Source organism: Denticeps clupeoides, chromosome 3 (assembly GCF_900700375.1).
Source record: "Denticeps clupeoides chromosome 3, fDenClu1.1, whole genome shotgun sequence".
Classification (NCBI taxonomy): domain Eukaryota; kingdom Metazoa; phylum Chordata; class Actinopteri; order Clupeiformes; family Denticipitidae; genus Denticeps; species Denticeps clupeoides.
In genome coordinates, this window is record NC_041709.1 from 6,283,117 (window position 1) to 6,300,669 (window position 17,553).

The 17,553-nt window shown below is 41.4% G+C and overlaps 1 protein-coding gene across 1 annotated transcript in view; it reads right to left on the reverse strand.

Moving 5' to 3' along the window:
- Positions 1–5,013: 5,013 nt before the first annotated feature.
- fbn2a (fibrillin 2a) overlaps positions 5,014–17,553 on the reverse strand; it is a 61,238-nt gene continuing 48,698 nt past the window's right edge. Inside the window, 24 exon segments of the mRNA XM_028971708.1 lie at positions 5,014–7,337; positions 7,681–7,846; positions 9,682–9,754; positions 9,757–9,903; positions 12,718–12,784; positions 12,786–12,838; positions 13,534–13,603; positions 13,606–13,637; positions 13,640–13,665; positions 13,799–13,916; positions 14,192–14,230; positions 14,233–14,319; positions 14,411–14,530; positions 14,603–14,744; positions 14,746–14,813; positions 15,223–15,348; positions 15,598–15,649; positions 15,651–15,730; positions 15,932–16,054; positions 16,188–16,307; positions 16,716–16,788; positions 16,790–16,842; positions 16,967–17,017; positions 17,107–17,262. Coding sequence (XP_028827541.1) covers positions 6,972–7,337; positions 7,681–7,846; positions 9,682–9,754; positions 9,757–9,903; positions 12,718–12,784; positions 12,786–12,838; positions 13,534–13,603; positions 13,606–13,637; positions 13,640–13,665; positions 13,799–13,916; positions 14,192–14,230; positions 14,233–14,319; positions 14,411–14,530; positions 14,603–14,744; positions 14,746–14,813; positions 15,223–15,348; positions 15,598–15,649; positions 15,651–15,730; positions 15,932–16,054; positions 16,188–16,307; positions 16,716–16,788; positions 16,790–16,842; positions 16,967–17,017; positions 17,107–17,262 — 2,408 coding nt within the window. The 3' untranslated portion in view covers positions 5,014–6,971.

The following is a 17,553-nucleotide window of genomic DNA, read 5'->3' on the forward strand; positions in this document are numbered from 1 at the left end:
CTGGTGGAATTTTATGTAAATAGGGAATGTATGTCTTCATACAGCAGTTTCTTTCCAAAAATGTATGTAAATTCTATATATAATAAATATATACAAGGGTTTGTCCGGACGTTCCTAATCTTTAATCCATGAAATGGTCTGTCTGTAATTTGAAGTGTGTGTGATACTCATTTACCCTGCATTAACTTGTGCTGCCTCGGCCATAAACCTGTAGGCCTGTGGCTGCAGGGTCAGGTCAGTCATGTTCATAGCTCCTTCACTCTGGCCTCGGGTTTCACTGAGGCTGCGATTTGTCAAGTTTGCAGTAGTTTTGAGGCTGGAGAGCCATCTGAATGTTGCAGATGCTGCCTCTAGGTCCGATGGATTCATACCTCTATGCAGACGTACGGTTTTACTCACTCAATTTCTCACTCATTTCTGTCCGTCCCCCCCGGCATGAGCTCTCACACTTTGTATGGAAAGTTCTCAACACAGATTGTCCTATACTGCCAGACCCGCCCTTTCACTGTCCGATGGGGACTGGATTCAGATGACAGTTTCCCAGTTCTGCATCTTTACAGCCGTGGAGATTGCGTGTTTCAAATTGTACGCATTAGCCGGCCTATTCGAGTCATCAGAGCATCGTGTCTGCCTGGGGTGAGGACGGCATGAGAGGAATGTCTGTCTGCCTTCAGTAGAACTCAAGGCCACTATGTGATTGTCCAATGCCAGTCAGAGGAGCATAAAAACACTGTACCTTCAGCAGGTATGCAGTTCCTGACTCCTGGTACAGAATGTCCATGATAGTGGATGATGAGGTCAGTCTCCTGAATGTAAATACCACAAACAAAAAGCACATCTTTACACACAAGTACTCACTGGATTGAGGTTTTTTTCATTTTTCAGTGCAGTACAACATTCTAATTTACCCCCCCCCCCCCCCCCTTTTTTTTTTTTTTTTTTTTTTTTTTTTTTTTAAAATGAACCCACAAAACTACATTCCACAATGAAACAATTCACAAATTAAATAATAAAAGTACTTTTTTTTTTCTTTTTTTTTTTTCTTTCCTTTTTTTAAAATCACTTATTTAGACCTACTTATAGTCAATCTATATTGTGTTTTAAATAAAGGAGTACTTTGAAGTATGTGCTCATGTATTAAGCTTTTTTTATTATTATTATAAATTGTTTTCTGATGGTACAGTCTTACATGTTTCTGATGAACTGTGCGGTCATGTAGCACCCGAGCGCCGATGCAAGAGAATTAATCAGCGCTTGTCTGAAGCTGTCAGTTTTGACTTTTCATTTACGATGTCAACATATACTTGCCGTGGATGTCTCAACCAAATACCGTGTGTTTTTTCTAAGTGTGTTTCTCCAGTGATTTGTGTACATACATTTAACCAAGGAGTGTGTCCGGGGAGGAGAGCCCAGCAGACAAAACACACTGGACGTCTTTGTGCTCGTACCATTTCCAGCTATTTTTTCTGCCCGCTCCCTTCCCATAGCCCCATTTTAGCCAAAGCAACGTTCCCTGCCCTTTGACACCCCCCCGGTTTGTGTGACCCATGACAATGAATGAACAAACAACATTCAAGCAATGAACAACCTCATCATCCTCCACCATGTTCACACTGTAATTATTAACCATCCTGTATATAACTTCCATAGTCTAACAAGAGTAAATCAGGGCAGTGGAAATGGTTCATTTAAATACTATGAAGTATGATATTTATTTTAGTTTAGGTTTTTCCAATTATAATTATTATTGTTATTTTATTCAAATTACAGGCATAATAATTTTTTTCCCCACCCCTTCATGGTGTTTTCATTTGTATTATTCCATTTTTTTTCTTTCTTACCTGTAAATTTCTGTCTTTTTATATACCCTTTGATTAACTTCTGTTTTTTTATTTTTCCCCTGTTTTACACATGAGTGGATAGATTCTGTCAAAGGAGGAAAGACTTTAATTTTATGCTGTACTGTTAGCTGTCACAGATATGCTTTTTTTCTAACATTTTAACATCAAGGTTACCAACACTTTGTACATCTTTATTGCAATAAATAAAACTCCAATGAAATCATCTCTGTCTTGAGTGTATTATTAACTCGTGTCTTTTTAATTACTTAACCTGGATAAAATGATAAAAGTATTAAATATTGTGTAATAATTGTGGTTTGCTACAGGGACACCTCAAAATGAAGCAATTAAGGGGGCCCTGACCCGAGTGCTTAGCATCTGTATGTAGCCCCCTGGGTCCACCAGGCTCCCATAAATCCGGATCAGAACTCATTGTGGCTTAGATGCTACAGTAGCCAGAGAGGCAAAGGCTGCCACTGTTCCGAAATAAAGGACAGTGACTGATTGACTCCTTGTGGGCATCATTAGTAGCGGCTTTGCTCATGTTTGCCTCAGTGGTGTGTAATTCTGGACTCAGTGGCTGGTTTGTTGGCCAGACATCTGTGCTATTCTAAAGGCTCCAAGCAGAGAGGACATGCGCCTGATCCAAGACCAAGGAGGTTAAGGGTTCGTGTGGACTGAGCAGTAAGCAAGCTTCTTATTGGATTGTATATTTGTATCATGCCATGCATCACACGTTTATACATCAAGGTCATCAAAACTGACTTGGTGCATAGTATATGCCAATCCATGTAGGTGCCATCAATGGAATAATCCATTTAATTGATTCATCAGGTAACTAAGATCTAAGCATCTGGCACTTTGTGTTTTCTGTATGTAAGATATTAGACTAAATTGATGTTTATATCTATATATTATCTTTTGCTTGCAACCCACCGTCAACGGGAATCAAACTCCTTTTATGTGTTTGCTCCCATGCTTCTCCAATAAATGCAATTTTCGATTCTGATTATGCAAATTTAGGCCATCTACAATATTGCAAAATTAGTGCAGTTATGAAGTCAATACACGGCACAACCAAATGCTACAGAATTTGTATACATTAATTTTTGCAAAAACAACTCATGGTCATTTGGTCATTTTCTACCAGATATTCCTAGGGTTTTCTCTCTAGTTTTAGATCCAGCCCAGACACTGGCTCTCAACAACTCATGGTCATTTGGTCATTTTCTACCAGATATTCCTAGGGTTTTCTCTCTAGTTTTAGATCCAGCCCAGACACTGGCTCTCAACCACAGTTTGAGACTCTGGTTTCTGGTTTCCCGTGGCAGGCTTCCTTTGGACAATGCAGCTCCAATCCCTGCATCCATCAGCACACAAGCAGTAATCTTTTATATCACCATCTCACCTTCCCATGGGTAATATCTACAGTGTTGGGAAGGTTACTTTTAAAATGTATTCCACCACAGATTACAGAATTCATGCCACAAAATGTAGTTTGTAACGTGTTCCGTTAAGTTACTCAATGTGAGTAACATATTCTGAATACTTTGGATTACTTAATATATTGTCATGCTTTTTACAACTACACGAATCCAGCAATCACAGATAATAAAAAGCCCCATTTTTTCTTAACCATTTTTTTTATTTATAAAGCTGAAAAGTGAAAAGGTATTAGACAAAAAACACACACACACACACACACACATACATACATACATACATACTTGTTTATTTATTTAAAATAGACCATTGAAAAGTATTTACTGTTATGGTCACCAACATATTCCATCACCTAGTTAAAATAAAAAGTAGCCTTGCACAAGGAAATAAAACAGCATTTTCAATTACCCTCTTCCTGATTAGGATAAAGAAGGCAATATATAATACCAAGATATTTTCAGCAACCTACCTACATCTGTTCCACTTAGTCTACAGGCCAGTAAAGGCGGCTGTAACGCAGCAAGAGCACCTGTTCAAAGGGTTTGTCTGTCATGCGGTTACGGTGTGGGGTGAAAACAAGTCCTCCGTGGCAAAAGAGACGTTCCACAGGAGCACTTGACTGCAGAGTCGTATTGTATTTTAAGAAGAGGGTTCTGATCACTGTCTTTAATGAAGATACCTCTGTACCTCATCCTCCGCTGTAGAACAGGTCACCTGTGGACTCTGAAAACTGAAGAAGTTGTCATCATCATCTTCTGGCTCATTTCCCACTGAGGCATGTCCAGTGGTGCTGGTATCATTAGAAGGTTCCGTGTTGAGGAGATGAGCCTCTTGGACAGATGGCACATATCTGGCAACACATTTTATAGTCCAAAGCACGTTGCTGCTCCCTGTTGACTTAAGAGTGAAACTCCCCACGTCACAGCAACCGGTAAAAAAACGCACATACACACAGAATCGAAACTTTGAATGACTTTAATGATATGATTCTAAAAATGCATGAATTAATTATTCTCGCTCTCATACTGTTCTTGGAGAAAATGGAACGTTTTGCAGAAACGTTTGGAACTATTACGTGCAGTATTATGCGCACTATTACGCACACTTGTGCTTGCTCTGGAACGGGCAGATGGCTTTTGCGGGTGTCCCGGGGGGCCGCGGCCGTGGATCAGACCTCCGTGTAAACCATTTATTTCAACAAAGTAAGTGTATTCTGATTATCACTCATTTAAACGGTAACTGTAACGAAATACACTTACTCATATTTTGTATTCTAAATACGTAACGCCGGTACATGTATTCCGTTACTCCCCAACACTGCTCACAGACAACACAACACATATGAATGACAATAACCCTGATTACATCTTCAGGTTAACAACTTGCTTGTATATGAAATGTGTTCCTTAATTTGATTAAATTGATTTTCAGTCTCAACTAAAATGTCAATTGTGAACCATTACAATTAAAAATCTGAATTGTTTGCTTGCCAGGTTGTCCTGAATGAGAAGCAATATATATTTAACAAGAAATCTTGCTCCAGTCTAGGCTCAAGCAGAGAAGTTAAAAAAGGAAGTGACATCTGACAAATAAGCTATTTTATTTTGAATGATTTCCCACAAATCACATCTTTGACTGACATGACCACAAGTACTGTGGTCTCGTAATACGATACTGAGTTTTCGCGAGAGGTTCTGTTCCCATTTCATCGATATGTAGTATACAGTCATGGGACCAACGTACAAATTTATTCAAATACATCATGATAAATACATTATGAAATTCACAGTAGAAATTTCTACAAATGTCCTTAAGAAGTAATTCTTGGTAATGCATTCAAAAAATTAATTTCCTCTTTACAGAATGTTGAGTAAAACACATGCAATTGTCCTGGATACATGGATGTGGAGAGCACCTGATCATGGCATTTGGCTGAATGAGTTTCATATTACAGTAAAGCTGTACATATCGTGTATTTACACACTACAGTATTTGCTAAGAGCACCAGTAAAGTAATACAGAGTTGAACTGCACTGATGAGTCCACTGGCTAATTTCATCTGGATCTCATGACTTTTAATTTGAATTATTTACTATTACCTATTGAAATAAATTTGTCAGAAGGTGTATATGGGGAAATTAAAAAATCTAAACATCAGCAGGTAGTATGTATACAATGATTCATTAATTGCATATTTAGACACAATAGTTCATTGAGACTGGAAATCTGACATAGTTTTACAAAATAAAGACTCTATTTTTTGGTATTTTACACGTAATAAAGCTCAGTTTGTTTTATGGATGCATGGTGTTCCCTGGCAAAATGTTTGTGGAAGAGATCATATATTAATAAAAATTTAGGGAATGAGTTCATTGTGAAAACCATAAGAATGAACATATTCGCAAATCTAAATAAATAAAATGAATGATTTGTCCTCATAACACTAAACAGTAGAAATGGTCTCTGATGTAAAACGTAATATTTGAATTTCATTGCATGTTTTTCAAGCATAAACAACTACACTATTTGATGAGAGTGAATTTATTAATGATCCAAAATAATATTGCTGTTACTTTTATGTTTCTCAATACCTCCACAGTGTTTACTGTGTCAGAGGAAAACTTGTCCAGTGTATGAAGCCTGAAAGACAAGGCTCCAATTTTAACATGGTGCTTATTATTTACCCCCATTGTAAAATTGTGTTGCTCTGTCCCTCCATTCATTTGGATTAATTGTTAATTGCACCCAATCACTAAAGGTGCATTGTGAGAATTGCCCTTTGTATCGATTCAAAGGGCCTGCGTATCAGGAGTTAGACTGCAGCCTAGAGCCAGGAGTGGCTCTGTGGACTGGGAGCTGTCAGGTCAAACACAACTGTTCAGATCTTTTTCAACTCACTTTCATATTCACAATGTTAGAATATTAATCTTTCACACCCATGGACAAATATGAACGTACATTACACACAAAAAAGTACACTGTGATATTTACTTGTTCCACATATTACAGATCAGTGGTTATCAGTCCTGTTCCCTGTTCCCAAATGACCTACTGAATGTTTTTATTCAAATTCTACCTTAATCAAGCAAATTATTGTGGTAAATTAATAATGAAAAACAAAATCTTTTTTTCTGTGCCATCAGCAAGCACATCTTTAACTTTGTGGATGCTCTTCATTAACTCTGCTTGCATCAGTCATACAACAAGGGTTTTTTAAAATTCCCAATAATTCATATGCTCGTACGGTCAATTTATAAGATGGTTCAAAGCCCAACACCCAGAAAAAAAAACAATGGCTTTCATTTTAAGTATGAAGATACACAGAATAATACGACAGACCAAAACTAATACGACAGACAGGCCAAGACTTCTCACAACCAGGGAAATGTATTAAAAAGTGCACTTTTTATCTGTTATGATATTATTATAAAAATATACTTTATAGCCTATATAGCTCAAGGTGCATATCTGTAACAGTCAAATGACTGCCAGAATTCCATTGGACACATGTAGTTCATATCAAACAGCTTAGGTTACTGGGACAGGAACTTCTTTGGCATCAAGCTTGGACGACTCTAGCAACATTCCTGCTGTTCACTGGCTGTGAGTGAGGGGTCACCCTCCCAGTGCTGGAGAAATGGAGACAGGGTGAGGGAGAGATGGGGAGAGGTCGGCGGTGGCTACGCCCTAGCGAAGCCGGATGCGCAGCTTCATGTGCAGATTCTTTCCCAGTTCTCCGGTGAGGTAGTCTCCGTCCTTGCTTTGCTGGATGCTGAGGAGCTGGGCGGGGTCATACAGCGGCATGCTGCTGATCTCCAGCAGGTACATCCCCGGCGGCGCCTCCTGTCTTAGGCTGTGTAGGTAGCTCACTCCCTCATGCTGCTGCAGGCGGAACATCCCCGCCCCGCTGCCACTGGTGATGGCGTAACGGATGTGATCTGTGAGGGGCTTGATGGCGGGGGTGAGTTCAAGGAGGTGCTCCCTTGGGTTGAGTTGCAAGGCACTCATTATCAGGGTCACAGGCTCTTCCATGTCCAAACTTGCTAAATTAACCTGTGGTGCCACAGTGTATAAACACAACATGTCATAATTCTGTACTTCTTCTCCTATAATATTTAATTTCTCCCAGGAGTACAACATTTATGTTAAATCCAGCAATGTGCAAATGTTTTACAGCCGAACTGTAACAGCTAGACCACAGTGCTCTCTGGTGGCCAGAAATGGTGTGTTACTATTCAGTATGTGAGAAACATGTAGTAACGGGCTTCACAGAATAGTTTTGACTTGAATAAACCAGTAATAAATAACAGTATAGTGTAACCCTATTAAAACCAAAAATATTGCAAATGAAGACAGAAAGGGGCTACAGGATGGATTCCATGACAGTGCATTTCACCTGGTGCATTTCTCCTGGTGTGTATGTGGAGTTTGTGTGGCGTCTTCTCCTCACGCCGTTGACCTTGCACTCGTAACAGGCCTCGGGAGACAGGCTGTTGTCCTCATCTTTACCACCAAATGACCTGAAGCGATTTTTCCCCAAACTGGTGCCAGCCACGCAGTGCCTAAGTAATATATCCACATGGAAGGCGAGAGATAAACCAATAATTAAAACATAAATAACATGAAGAAAAGGAGGAAAAAATGTCAAAGACCAACATATTGTGTTTCATACCAATTTGTACAAATTACAATTAACCAAATCCCAAGGTTACTAGCACTTCACCTTAGAGATCTCTGAAATCTCCTCAGCATCAGGATCAAGTCTGCTTTCGCAGACAACATGATCCAGTTCAGTATCAGAGTATCATAATCAACAAAACGATTAAAACATATAAGGAAAAGAAAATAAAAAATGAAAATGAAGTGCAGCACAGCACAAAACGAAATGTGTCCTCTGCTTTTAACCATCCCCCTTGGTGAGTAGTGGGCAGCCATGACAGGCACACGGGGTGCTTTGCTCACGGATCAGGATTTGAACCGGCAACCTTCTGATTACGTGCCGCTTCCTTAACCGCCAACACTGCCCCAATGATTAAAACAACAATAAAAAATTAATGAACATATCATACAAATTAACGAAAGACAAAGATATCTGACTACTCTTCAGTGATATCTCGGCACTATGATATGGCACTATAATTACCACCTACTTACATACCAACGCAGTTCGGACGGCCATTGCCAACAGTTCTTATTTTGTGGAGTTTTTGTATAGTTGATATCCCCATCCACCTGCCGTCTGCACAGTCACGTAGGTGGTGTTCTGCAAAATCCACACCGGTATTTGACACTCCACCCAAGAATGCCGGGATCCAATTGTCAAACAATAGAACTGGGTCCTCGTCACAAGGATATAGAAGAAGAATTGGTCCAGCCAAGGCAGGAATGGCCATATCAATCGCCACACCAACCGTTGTGGATTCATCTCTCCCACCATAAGACTGTGCAGTTTGGTGAAAGGACAGGTTAGCTATCTCCCAAGGTGGGTAAGGGAAAGACTGGGGTACAGGAACCTCAGAGTCTTCACGGCAGGGGTTTTAACCAATCAGAATACCTATCAGAATGGCATATCCTTGGGTAATGCGCATGCATCGCGCGATCATGGTCATGTTTTGGTCATCAATCTATGACACCTCCGAATAAGGTAAGAAAATTGTACGTAATGTCAGTGTACGTGTTGGTACGGTTAGGGTTAGGCTTAGGGCTATCACTTTGCTCTACCAGTATGCTGATCTGTCAGAACATTATGAGCGTTTCACTGGCAGGCAACCCCCCCTATGCAATGTGCTCGGTACACTACACCGGCATAGGGATATGATCAGCACCCACCAACTTGGGTATAAATTACGTCAAGAACTCTGTCTATTCTGTATAACTCTATCTTCTCTGGTAATCCGATTATTTTGACATTCTGACGTCTTGAGTAAGCTTCAAGATCCTTGACCTTTGATATAAGTGCTTTGTTTAGCAGTCATGCGATTTCTAAGGCTCAGCAGAGACGTTTGAGTAGCAGCCACAGTAGCCTCAACATATCCAAATGTTCTGTCATTGTTTTATTCATGTTCTGTATTCCTAATAGAACTTGTGTGGTCTCAGAGGAAGTCTAAGCACTGCCGTGGCCTGCTCTGCTACCTCTGATGACGGCTGTCTGTTGTTTGTTGAGCCTTTATCCAGCTTCTTTCCACGGTCTGCTATCGGTTGTGTCCTCTTGTATGTTTGAATGGCAGCAGGTAAATAAATGAATTACATTAATGACCGAATTATTTGAATCTCGGAGAGGAGCTTACGTCTACTTCATCTGGTGCTCCATAGCACACTTTTTGTTGATTTTTGTTATCGTAGAATATAGAATATAGATGCAAACACATTTGTGCCTCTCTCCTCACCCTTGGCCAACTCCTGTAGTAGCCTGTTGGGGCAGCCACACAGGTACCCTCCCTCTGTGTTGGAGCAGCCATATTTGCAGGGGTTCTGAAGGAGGCACACTCATCCACATCATGGCAGCTGCTGCTGAGCTGGTCGAAGGCATATCCTGAGGGACAGGCGCATTTGAAGCTGCCCAGGGTGTTGTAGCAGGAGGCTGTTCCGCAGCTGCCTGGGTTGGAGCACTCATTCTCATCTGTCAGACAGAAACAAATTCTCAAGACTTACAGATTTATTTCACAATTCAAGATACTCAGAGGGCGAATACCAAAAAAAATACAGATACATCTAATGTAATCAAAAGCATACTCACCATGTGCATGCAGTGCACCTACTGTCGATTAAATGAAATAAAAAATTCTCAACTAAAAGTGCAAATCCTGCCTTTTTGCCTAAAGTATTTAAAGTAAAACTTTATTACGGACTCTTGCTTATTTGACTCTTGGGTTACAAAGGTTGTTTTTTTTACACGGAATCTAATCATAATGATCAGAAACTGATCATGTCATAAACACAAATGTGGACTGCAAACATCTGCATTAGGCAGAGCACAATGTCTATAAAAACAGCAGCGGACAGGCAATATAATATTTTATTAACTTAGTTAAAAGTTACCTTAAGTGAAGTAATTAGTTCTGGTCCACTAGGACCCCAATTATGAATTCAACCATGGTCTCTGTTGTAGTTTTTCTTACATAAGTCAGATTGCAAGAAAGAGTTTACAAGTTAGTATTTACAAGTATTCTCTAAAGAGGAAGGTCCTAAGCTGCCGCTTGAAAACACTCAGCGACTGTGCTGTTCTGACCACATTCATTCCATTCATTCCAGCACCTAGGGGCCAAGACAGAGAAGAGTCTAGATGAGTGTCTTACTATTACTTTAGTTAGAGGGACTGACATGAGGGGTCAGAGAATGTGAGGTGCAGTGCAAGGTATAATAGGTTGTGATAGGATGGTGCGGATGGTGCTACCCCGTGTTTGGCTTTGTAGGCAAGCATCAGTATTTTGAATCTGATGCGTGCAGCTACTGGGAGCCAGTGGAGGGAGCTTAGCGGGGGTGTTGTGTGAGAATTTGGGAAAGTGGAAAACCAGTTGCGCTGCTGCATTCTGTATTAATTGTTGAGGTCGGATGACATTCAGAGGTAGATTGGCTAGAAGGGAGTAACAGTAATCCAGTTGTGAGATTACTAGGGACTGAAAGAGTATCTGAGTGGCCTGTATTAAAAGATATGGCGGATACTCGCCTATGAACCCGAAGACCCGGGTTCGAATCCCACTTACTACCATTGTGTCCCTGAGCAAGACACTTAACCCTAAATTGCTCCAGGGAGACTGTCCCTGTAAATACTGATTGTAAGTCGCTCTGGATAAGGGCGTCTGATAAATGCTGCAAATGTAATGAATCTACATGAGCGGGAAAGATTGGTGATGTGAGTCGAGATGGAGGCTTGGTTGTCTATTGTTACTCCAAGGTCGCGTGCAGTTGCAGAAGGAGAGACTGTGAGTTGTTCTGAAGAAACTGCTGGAATGCATTAGATTTGGTTTTGATGGGACTGAGTTTTAGGTTATGATCTGCCATCCAAGATGAAATGTCAGTTAGACATACAGAGATCTTGGAGGCACAATGTACATCTGAGGGAGGAAAAGAATACATGAGGTGTGTCGTTCTGGGTAAAGGGCATCTGTCAAATGCTACGAACGAAAAAGTAAATAGCATAGCAGAGAACACATTTAGGGTGTTGCAAGGGTGGTAGTAGCCTATTGGGTAACAAATTTGCTTATGAACCCAGGTTCAAACCCCACCTACTACCATCCCTGAGCAAGAACCTTAACTCTATAACTATGCTCTGTAAGTCGCTCTGGATAAGGGTGTCTGAAAAATGCAGTAAGTAAAGGTAAATTAGCAGTGGTACGATAACCACAGGGCACTAAGCCCTGAGGGATGCCAATGGAGAGTCTTCATGAAGCAGACATGATTCCTTTATAATATATCATAATATAATGTCTATATTCTTCATGTTTCAATGAAAAAGTGGAAGTGTGTTATCAACAAACTGTTTTCCTAAATTCTTCTTCATCACAATCTCTCCAGTAGATGGTAGTGTAGGGCTTCTCGCCGTTACCAGAGCACATGGCGGTGTTATAATGGCACTTCCAGTATAACTGGAGTGTAAACAGGATATATATAACTTTAATATATCTCACACCAAAAACCCAACACACCCCCCTCCTCTCCTGATTTCAACCACAGCTTGTTTGAAAACTGAGTAAAAGTAAAAATATTCTTGTTCCAATCACTCTAAGGGTCTGGCATGGCAAACACACTGGGCTGGAAATCTAACTCTGTGAGCTTTGAGTGGCATCCAATGCCAGCAAGGGAGCAGAAGGCCGCATGATGGGTCACCACCAGACTGAAATATCCACGGCAGGGTGCCCGGTGTAATAAACCGAATGTAAGGTTTTAATTAAGGACTTATTTTAAACATTCATACAAAACAACAATGAACTTCTGGTAAACGACTAGCCACCAGGGGCAGTGGTGGCCTAGCAGTTAAGGAAGGGGCCCCGTAATCAGAACCACCAAGATGCCACTGAGGTGCCACTGAGCAAAACACCAACACACTGCTCCCCGGGCGCCTGTCATGGCTGCCCACTGCCCACTAAGGATGAAGGTTAAATGCAGAGGACACATTTGGTTGTGTCACTGTGTGCTGTGACAATCCCTTCACTTTCACCAGCAGATCGAGTTGTTCAGTAAACCTGACACCCAGTGTGACTTCATTAACCCAAGATGATGAAACTATTTTCTATAACTGTCATTATTCTCTTTCTGGCAGCAGTGAGATGAAAAATATCCAGCTGTTAACACAGGTTTACAGCTGTCAATAAACAGGTTCACACGCACCACACACACACACACACACACACACACACACACACACAGGTGTGCTCATTCAAGCTCAGTATTCCCATCCCATCTGCAGCATGCTTGTTGACTCCAAGTCACTCACCCACACACTGGTTCCACTGGAAGTGCTGTGTGTAGCCCTGGGGACAGCTGCAGCGGTAACCACCCACCCACGTTCTGGCAGCCATACTGGCACCTGTGGCTGCTTTTGCATTCATCTACATCTGAGGAGATGAAGGAGCGTGTGACTAATACCAACCAATCAAAAATGTTGTTCTAATTGAGCTGGCCATGTAATAATTGTACATTGTTGCTATTGGAAACATAGAGTCGTCATAGTTAGACTGGTGAAGTGTAGGGAAATAGATTTCTGCTTTAATTACAGTCTGATACAGCTTTCAGTCGTTTTTTCTGTCTGGTTGTTACCATAACTAAACTACCAAGTCTCTACTGAGACCCATCTGAAGTGGTCCCATGGTCCTTGGCAAGCTGCTAGTTTGCTACCCTTACATCTGTTTCTGATCCTGCACTTGACCTACATAAGTTGAAGCAGTCCTCCTGAACTACTTCCAAAAGGGAAGGGGGGGAAAAATCACATGGCTGCTGTTGGACAGCTTCTAAATAATGCAGAGCAGGTAAAGGCTGCGCTCCAGACCATGAAGTCATTCACAGGCACCTGAACCAGGCTGCGTCCAACTATTATAGTTATTATTGAGTAACTGTATGATGCATGAACAAGATGATGTGGAAACTTAAAAACTGAATATCAAAACAAGTTGTCTACAAATATAAAAGATACAATGGAACTAATAATTGTTAAAAAGAAGTGGCAACTGTAACACTGAAATGTTAAGATACAATTAAGAATACAATTTAACTAATATCTACTTGAGCAAGAGTAAAATGAGGAAAATAGGACCTTCACAGTGCTGCCCTGTGGAGTGAGGGCTGAAGCCGTGTTGGATTCACAGGTTGAAGCTGCCGGGGGGAAGTTCTGGCAGAGGCCCTTGGTCCCGCATAGCGTGGCTCTGCTGCACACTCATCGTTATCTGAGGGAGGGTTCATAACACAGCAGGAGCAGGGTTTATTCTAGCTACATCCACAATGCAGCACAATAACAAGTATTTTAGATGCTCTTCAAGGACATGCGCTATATGCATTATGCCATCTGTAAGGACCCCACAATACATGCAGTGTGGTGCTGTGTGAACCATGGTGGGCACTTGCATGTGAAAGCCCCCGAATGGTTGTTAACACATAGAACTGGCCAGTTGTGCCTCTTGATCTGACATTCATCCAGGTCTACAGGTGACAGTGGGACATATGATCAATATTCTACAGCCAATCCAAAACTATACACATCAGAATCAATCGTAAAAAAAAACTGCAAAAAAAACTGACATGCATTGTTGAGAAACATCATCAATGCAATTTGTTACAGTTGGATTATTTCCACTAGACTTATAAACATATCCTTGAAAGTTATATTTAATTTATGTTTAATAAACAATATATTTATTTTTTTCTTACAAAAGAAACAGTCTGGACCATCTGTTTGTCTTATTTGTAGTGCACACCTTTACACGTCTTGCCGTCTTCCTTCAGCAAGTATCCCGTGGACAGGAGCACACGTAGCTTCCCTCTGTGTTCTTACAGATGAAGTTACACGGCTTGGGCGACATGGCACATTCATCTAGATCTGTACGTAAACAGAATGCAGGAAAGAAAACGCTGAGAAAATGTGCAAAGCTAAATTCTGTGTGTGTGTGAGTGTGTGTTAAGCCCCGTCCCCGTGCATGCGGTGCCAGTGATAGTGGCAGTGTAAGCGGCGTTACAGTGGCACCTGAAGGAGCCCATGGTGTTGATGCACCTGCCATTCTTGCAGACGTCTGGAATGATCTTGCACTCATCTATGTCTGCGCACATTGAAGTGTCACCACAGGAAGAGGCCACGCACTCTGACCAAAGTGAATCTCGAATAGACGTACCAGTGCCATCAGTGGCATAGCCGTGGCCATGTGGGCACAGTTTCTTTGTATTTGGCTCTGTACCCGTTAGGGGGCACAGTTCGCACTGGTTGCCCCACCCACGTCCCCCATCGCAGCAGCACTGGGACTTGGTGAAGGGGGTGGCGACTGCTGGAGGACATCTGACACATCGTCTGCAGCACCTCGGTGAAGCAGAAGCCCTCCCTGTAGTCTACATACACAAAAACATCATGTGTGTGCTCTACATATCATAAACACAAATACACACTCAACAATAAAAAAAGGCTGTCGTGTAACAAACACACACAACCTAAAGTAAATAACAGAAGACAGATGAGTGAAAGGTGACAGTGATACACATTGTGATACACAACATTGTGATACACAACAAAGACAATGTGTCCTCTGCATTTAACCCATCACCAGCAGTGGGCAGCCATGAAAGGAGCAGTGTGTGGGGACAGTACTCTGCTCAAGGGGACCTCAGTGGCACCTTGATGAATCGGAATTTTATGAGTTATTCTCATACTTTGCTACATTGACAGGTTTATGTCCTCCTATTAAAAAGAAGCAGTATGGATTCGTCGGATCTCTTGAGAGGTTGCTGAGGCTGTGCTCACCTAAGCACTCAGTCAGTGTGGAGTCCGTCCGAAAGCCCTCAGCACACTCACACCTGTAGCTGCCAATGGTGTTCACACAGCGGCCATTCTCACAGATCCCCAGCTTAGTACGGCACTCATCCTCATCTGCAAGATCATTAATACGCACAACGAGAAAAAGAACGTTAGGTCATTGTGGATAAATCTGTTAATCTCAACAATGGGACTGATTTGTTCTTCATTTGAGTGGTGAGCTTTCTAGAAAATATATTTTCTCATATTTGGTTTTATGCTTCTTTATGCTCACATTATTGACTTTAACTGTTAATTCTTTAATCCGTGGTTAGATTCATTCATTAACTGTTGTTAGGTGAGAGGTGGTTGTGTTTTACTTGCCTCGACACACTTCATCTTCCAACCTGCGCACCATTCCCGGTGGACACATGCACCACAAACGTCCCAATCAGGTTTTTGCAGACCATACCCCGAGACTCACAGTCATGCAGCCCTGCAGCACACTCATCTAAATCTGGATTTAGGACAGAAGTGTTCACTTCTATACACTGTTAACAATGTGTATGAACATACTAGAAATATTTATTCCACAGATGGTCCAGCATCACACTGTCAAGAGTATTCCATATGTTGATGTGTGCTGAGATCAGTGTAGTGTATAGAATAATCTATGTTCATTATGTTTTGTGTGTTTTGTGTGTACCAACTTCCATACCCTGACACATCCTCTGGTCTTCTCGCAACATGTAGCCGGAGGGACAAGCACACTCATAACCTCCATACGTGTTAATGCAGCGGAATGCACAGAGCAGTGGGTTCTGCCCACACTCGTTTATATCTGGACGTGACAATGTTTCACATGAAATAGATAAGACAAACAAACACATGCTTATTATTTGATATGTTCTTTAAAAAACATGAAATGCAATAATTATTTATTGGTTAATAAAGCTTAATAATTGACACACAACCTTCACAGGTCATCATTGGTCCAGGTTCAAAGCCTTCATCACAGTTGCATTCAAATCCTCCAATTACATTATAGCAGGTGCCATTTCCACAAGGATTACCCACAGAGCACTCATCATTGTCTGCAAAGTCAGAAAGTTCCTTCAACTCAAAGTTACAAAGCGTATTTCATAAAAAAAACTTCACTAAAACCACAAGTGATAAAGCATACGTGAAAAATTCTGCACCATTTGAAAAAGCTTTACATGTCTGCATTTCCCAGAGATACTTGGGTTTAAATTGGGCTGAATCATCAAAGGTAACGATAAAAAGCGTTTTTTTTTCTCTGTTTCTCTGTTTTTCTCTGCACTTTGCATATTGCATGCACTACTGTGTACATCGAAGGTCAGAAATTCTACCTTCCTCACACACAACTATAGAATTGAAGGTGATTTTGCATTTCTGCATGGGACATGCATGACTAGAGTCTACAAAATCAAGATGGCTTGTAACCAACATAGTCTCAGTCCAGGCCACTGTGTGTCTCTCACCGATGCAGTCCCTGCCAGTGTAGGTGAGGCTGTAGCCAACAGGACACTCGCAGCGGTAAGAACCATCAGTGTTTGATGCAGTGGCCATTGGAGCAAATACCAGGGTTCTCCGTGCACTCGTTCACGTCTGGCAGAATTAGACAGTGAAGATTAATCACACAAAGTAAAATTGTGGTGTGACAGATTCTATATTAATATTTTGGGGAACGTTTTAAACATACAAAATCCAACAGAAAACACCAGCACATTACCTTCACCCGTTTCATCGAGGCCAAATCCAAAAGGACAAACAAGTTTGAACCAGCTTTAAAGAGGTAAATAACAAAATGGTGTGAGCGCATGGATCGAGGATGAAGGGACCTTCTTGTGTTGCTGGTTAGGAATGGCCCCTCACCGTCTCCTTCTTTGGGGCAGAGTTCACAAGGGTCTCCCCAGCCCTCGTTGCCCATGTTGCTGCAGCAGCATTTTATCTTGGTGATGTTGAAGGGCTTGGGAATTGAGCACTTACCGTCCTCGAACCGGGTGAAGCAGAAGCTCTTCCGCATGTCTGCAGGACAGGACAGCAAGATGAGGATTACAGGTGTGGATCTACACTTCGTGAGACACTGGTTTAATATAAACTGTTCCCCCACGCCTTTAATAATTATATATACAACATATGCATGATTTGCATTCGGTATATAGTGGAAGGGAAATAATCAGTCATGTTGTGTTTTCTTTAGCAAAAATGCAGCAGTACACCCATCAAATGTCACTGGAATTATTTAAAGTACATGGGAATGGAACATTTTCTCCCCAAACGTTTAACTAACTATTAATTAGCAATTTTGAACAGCTC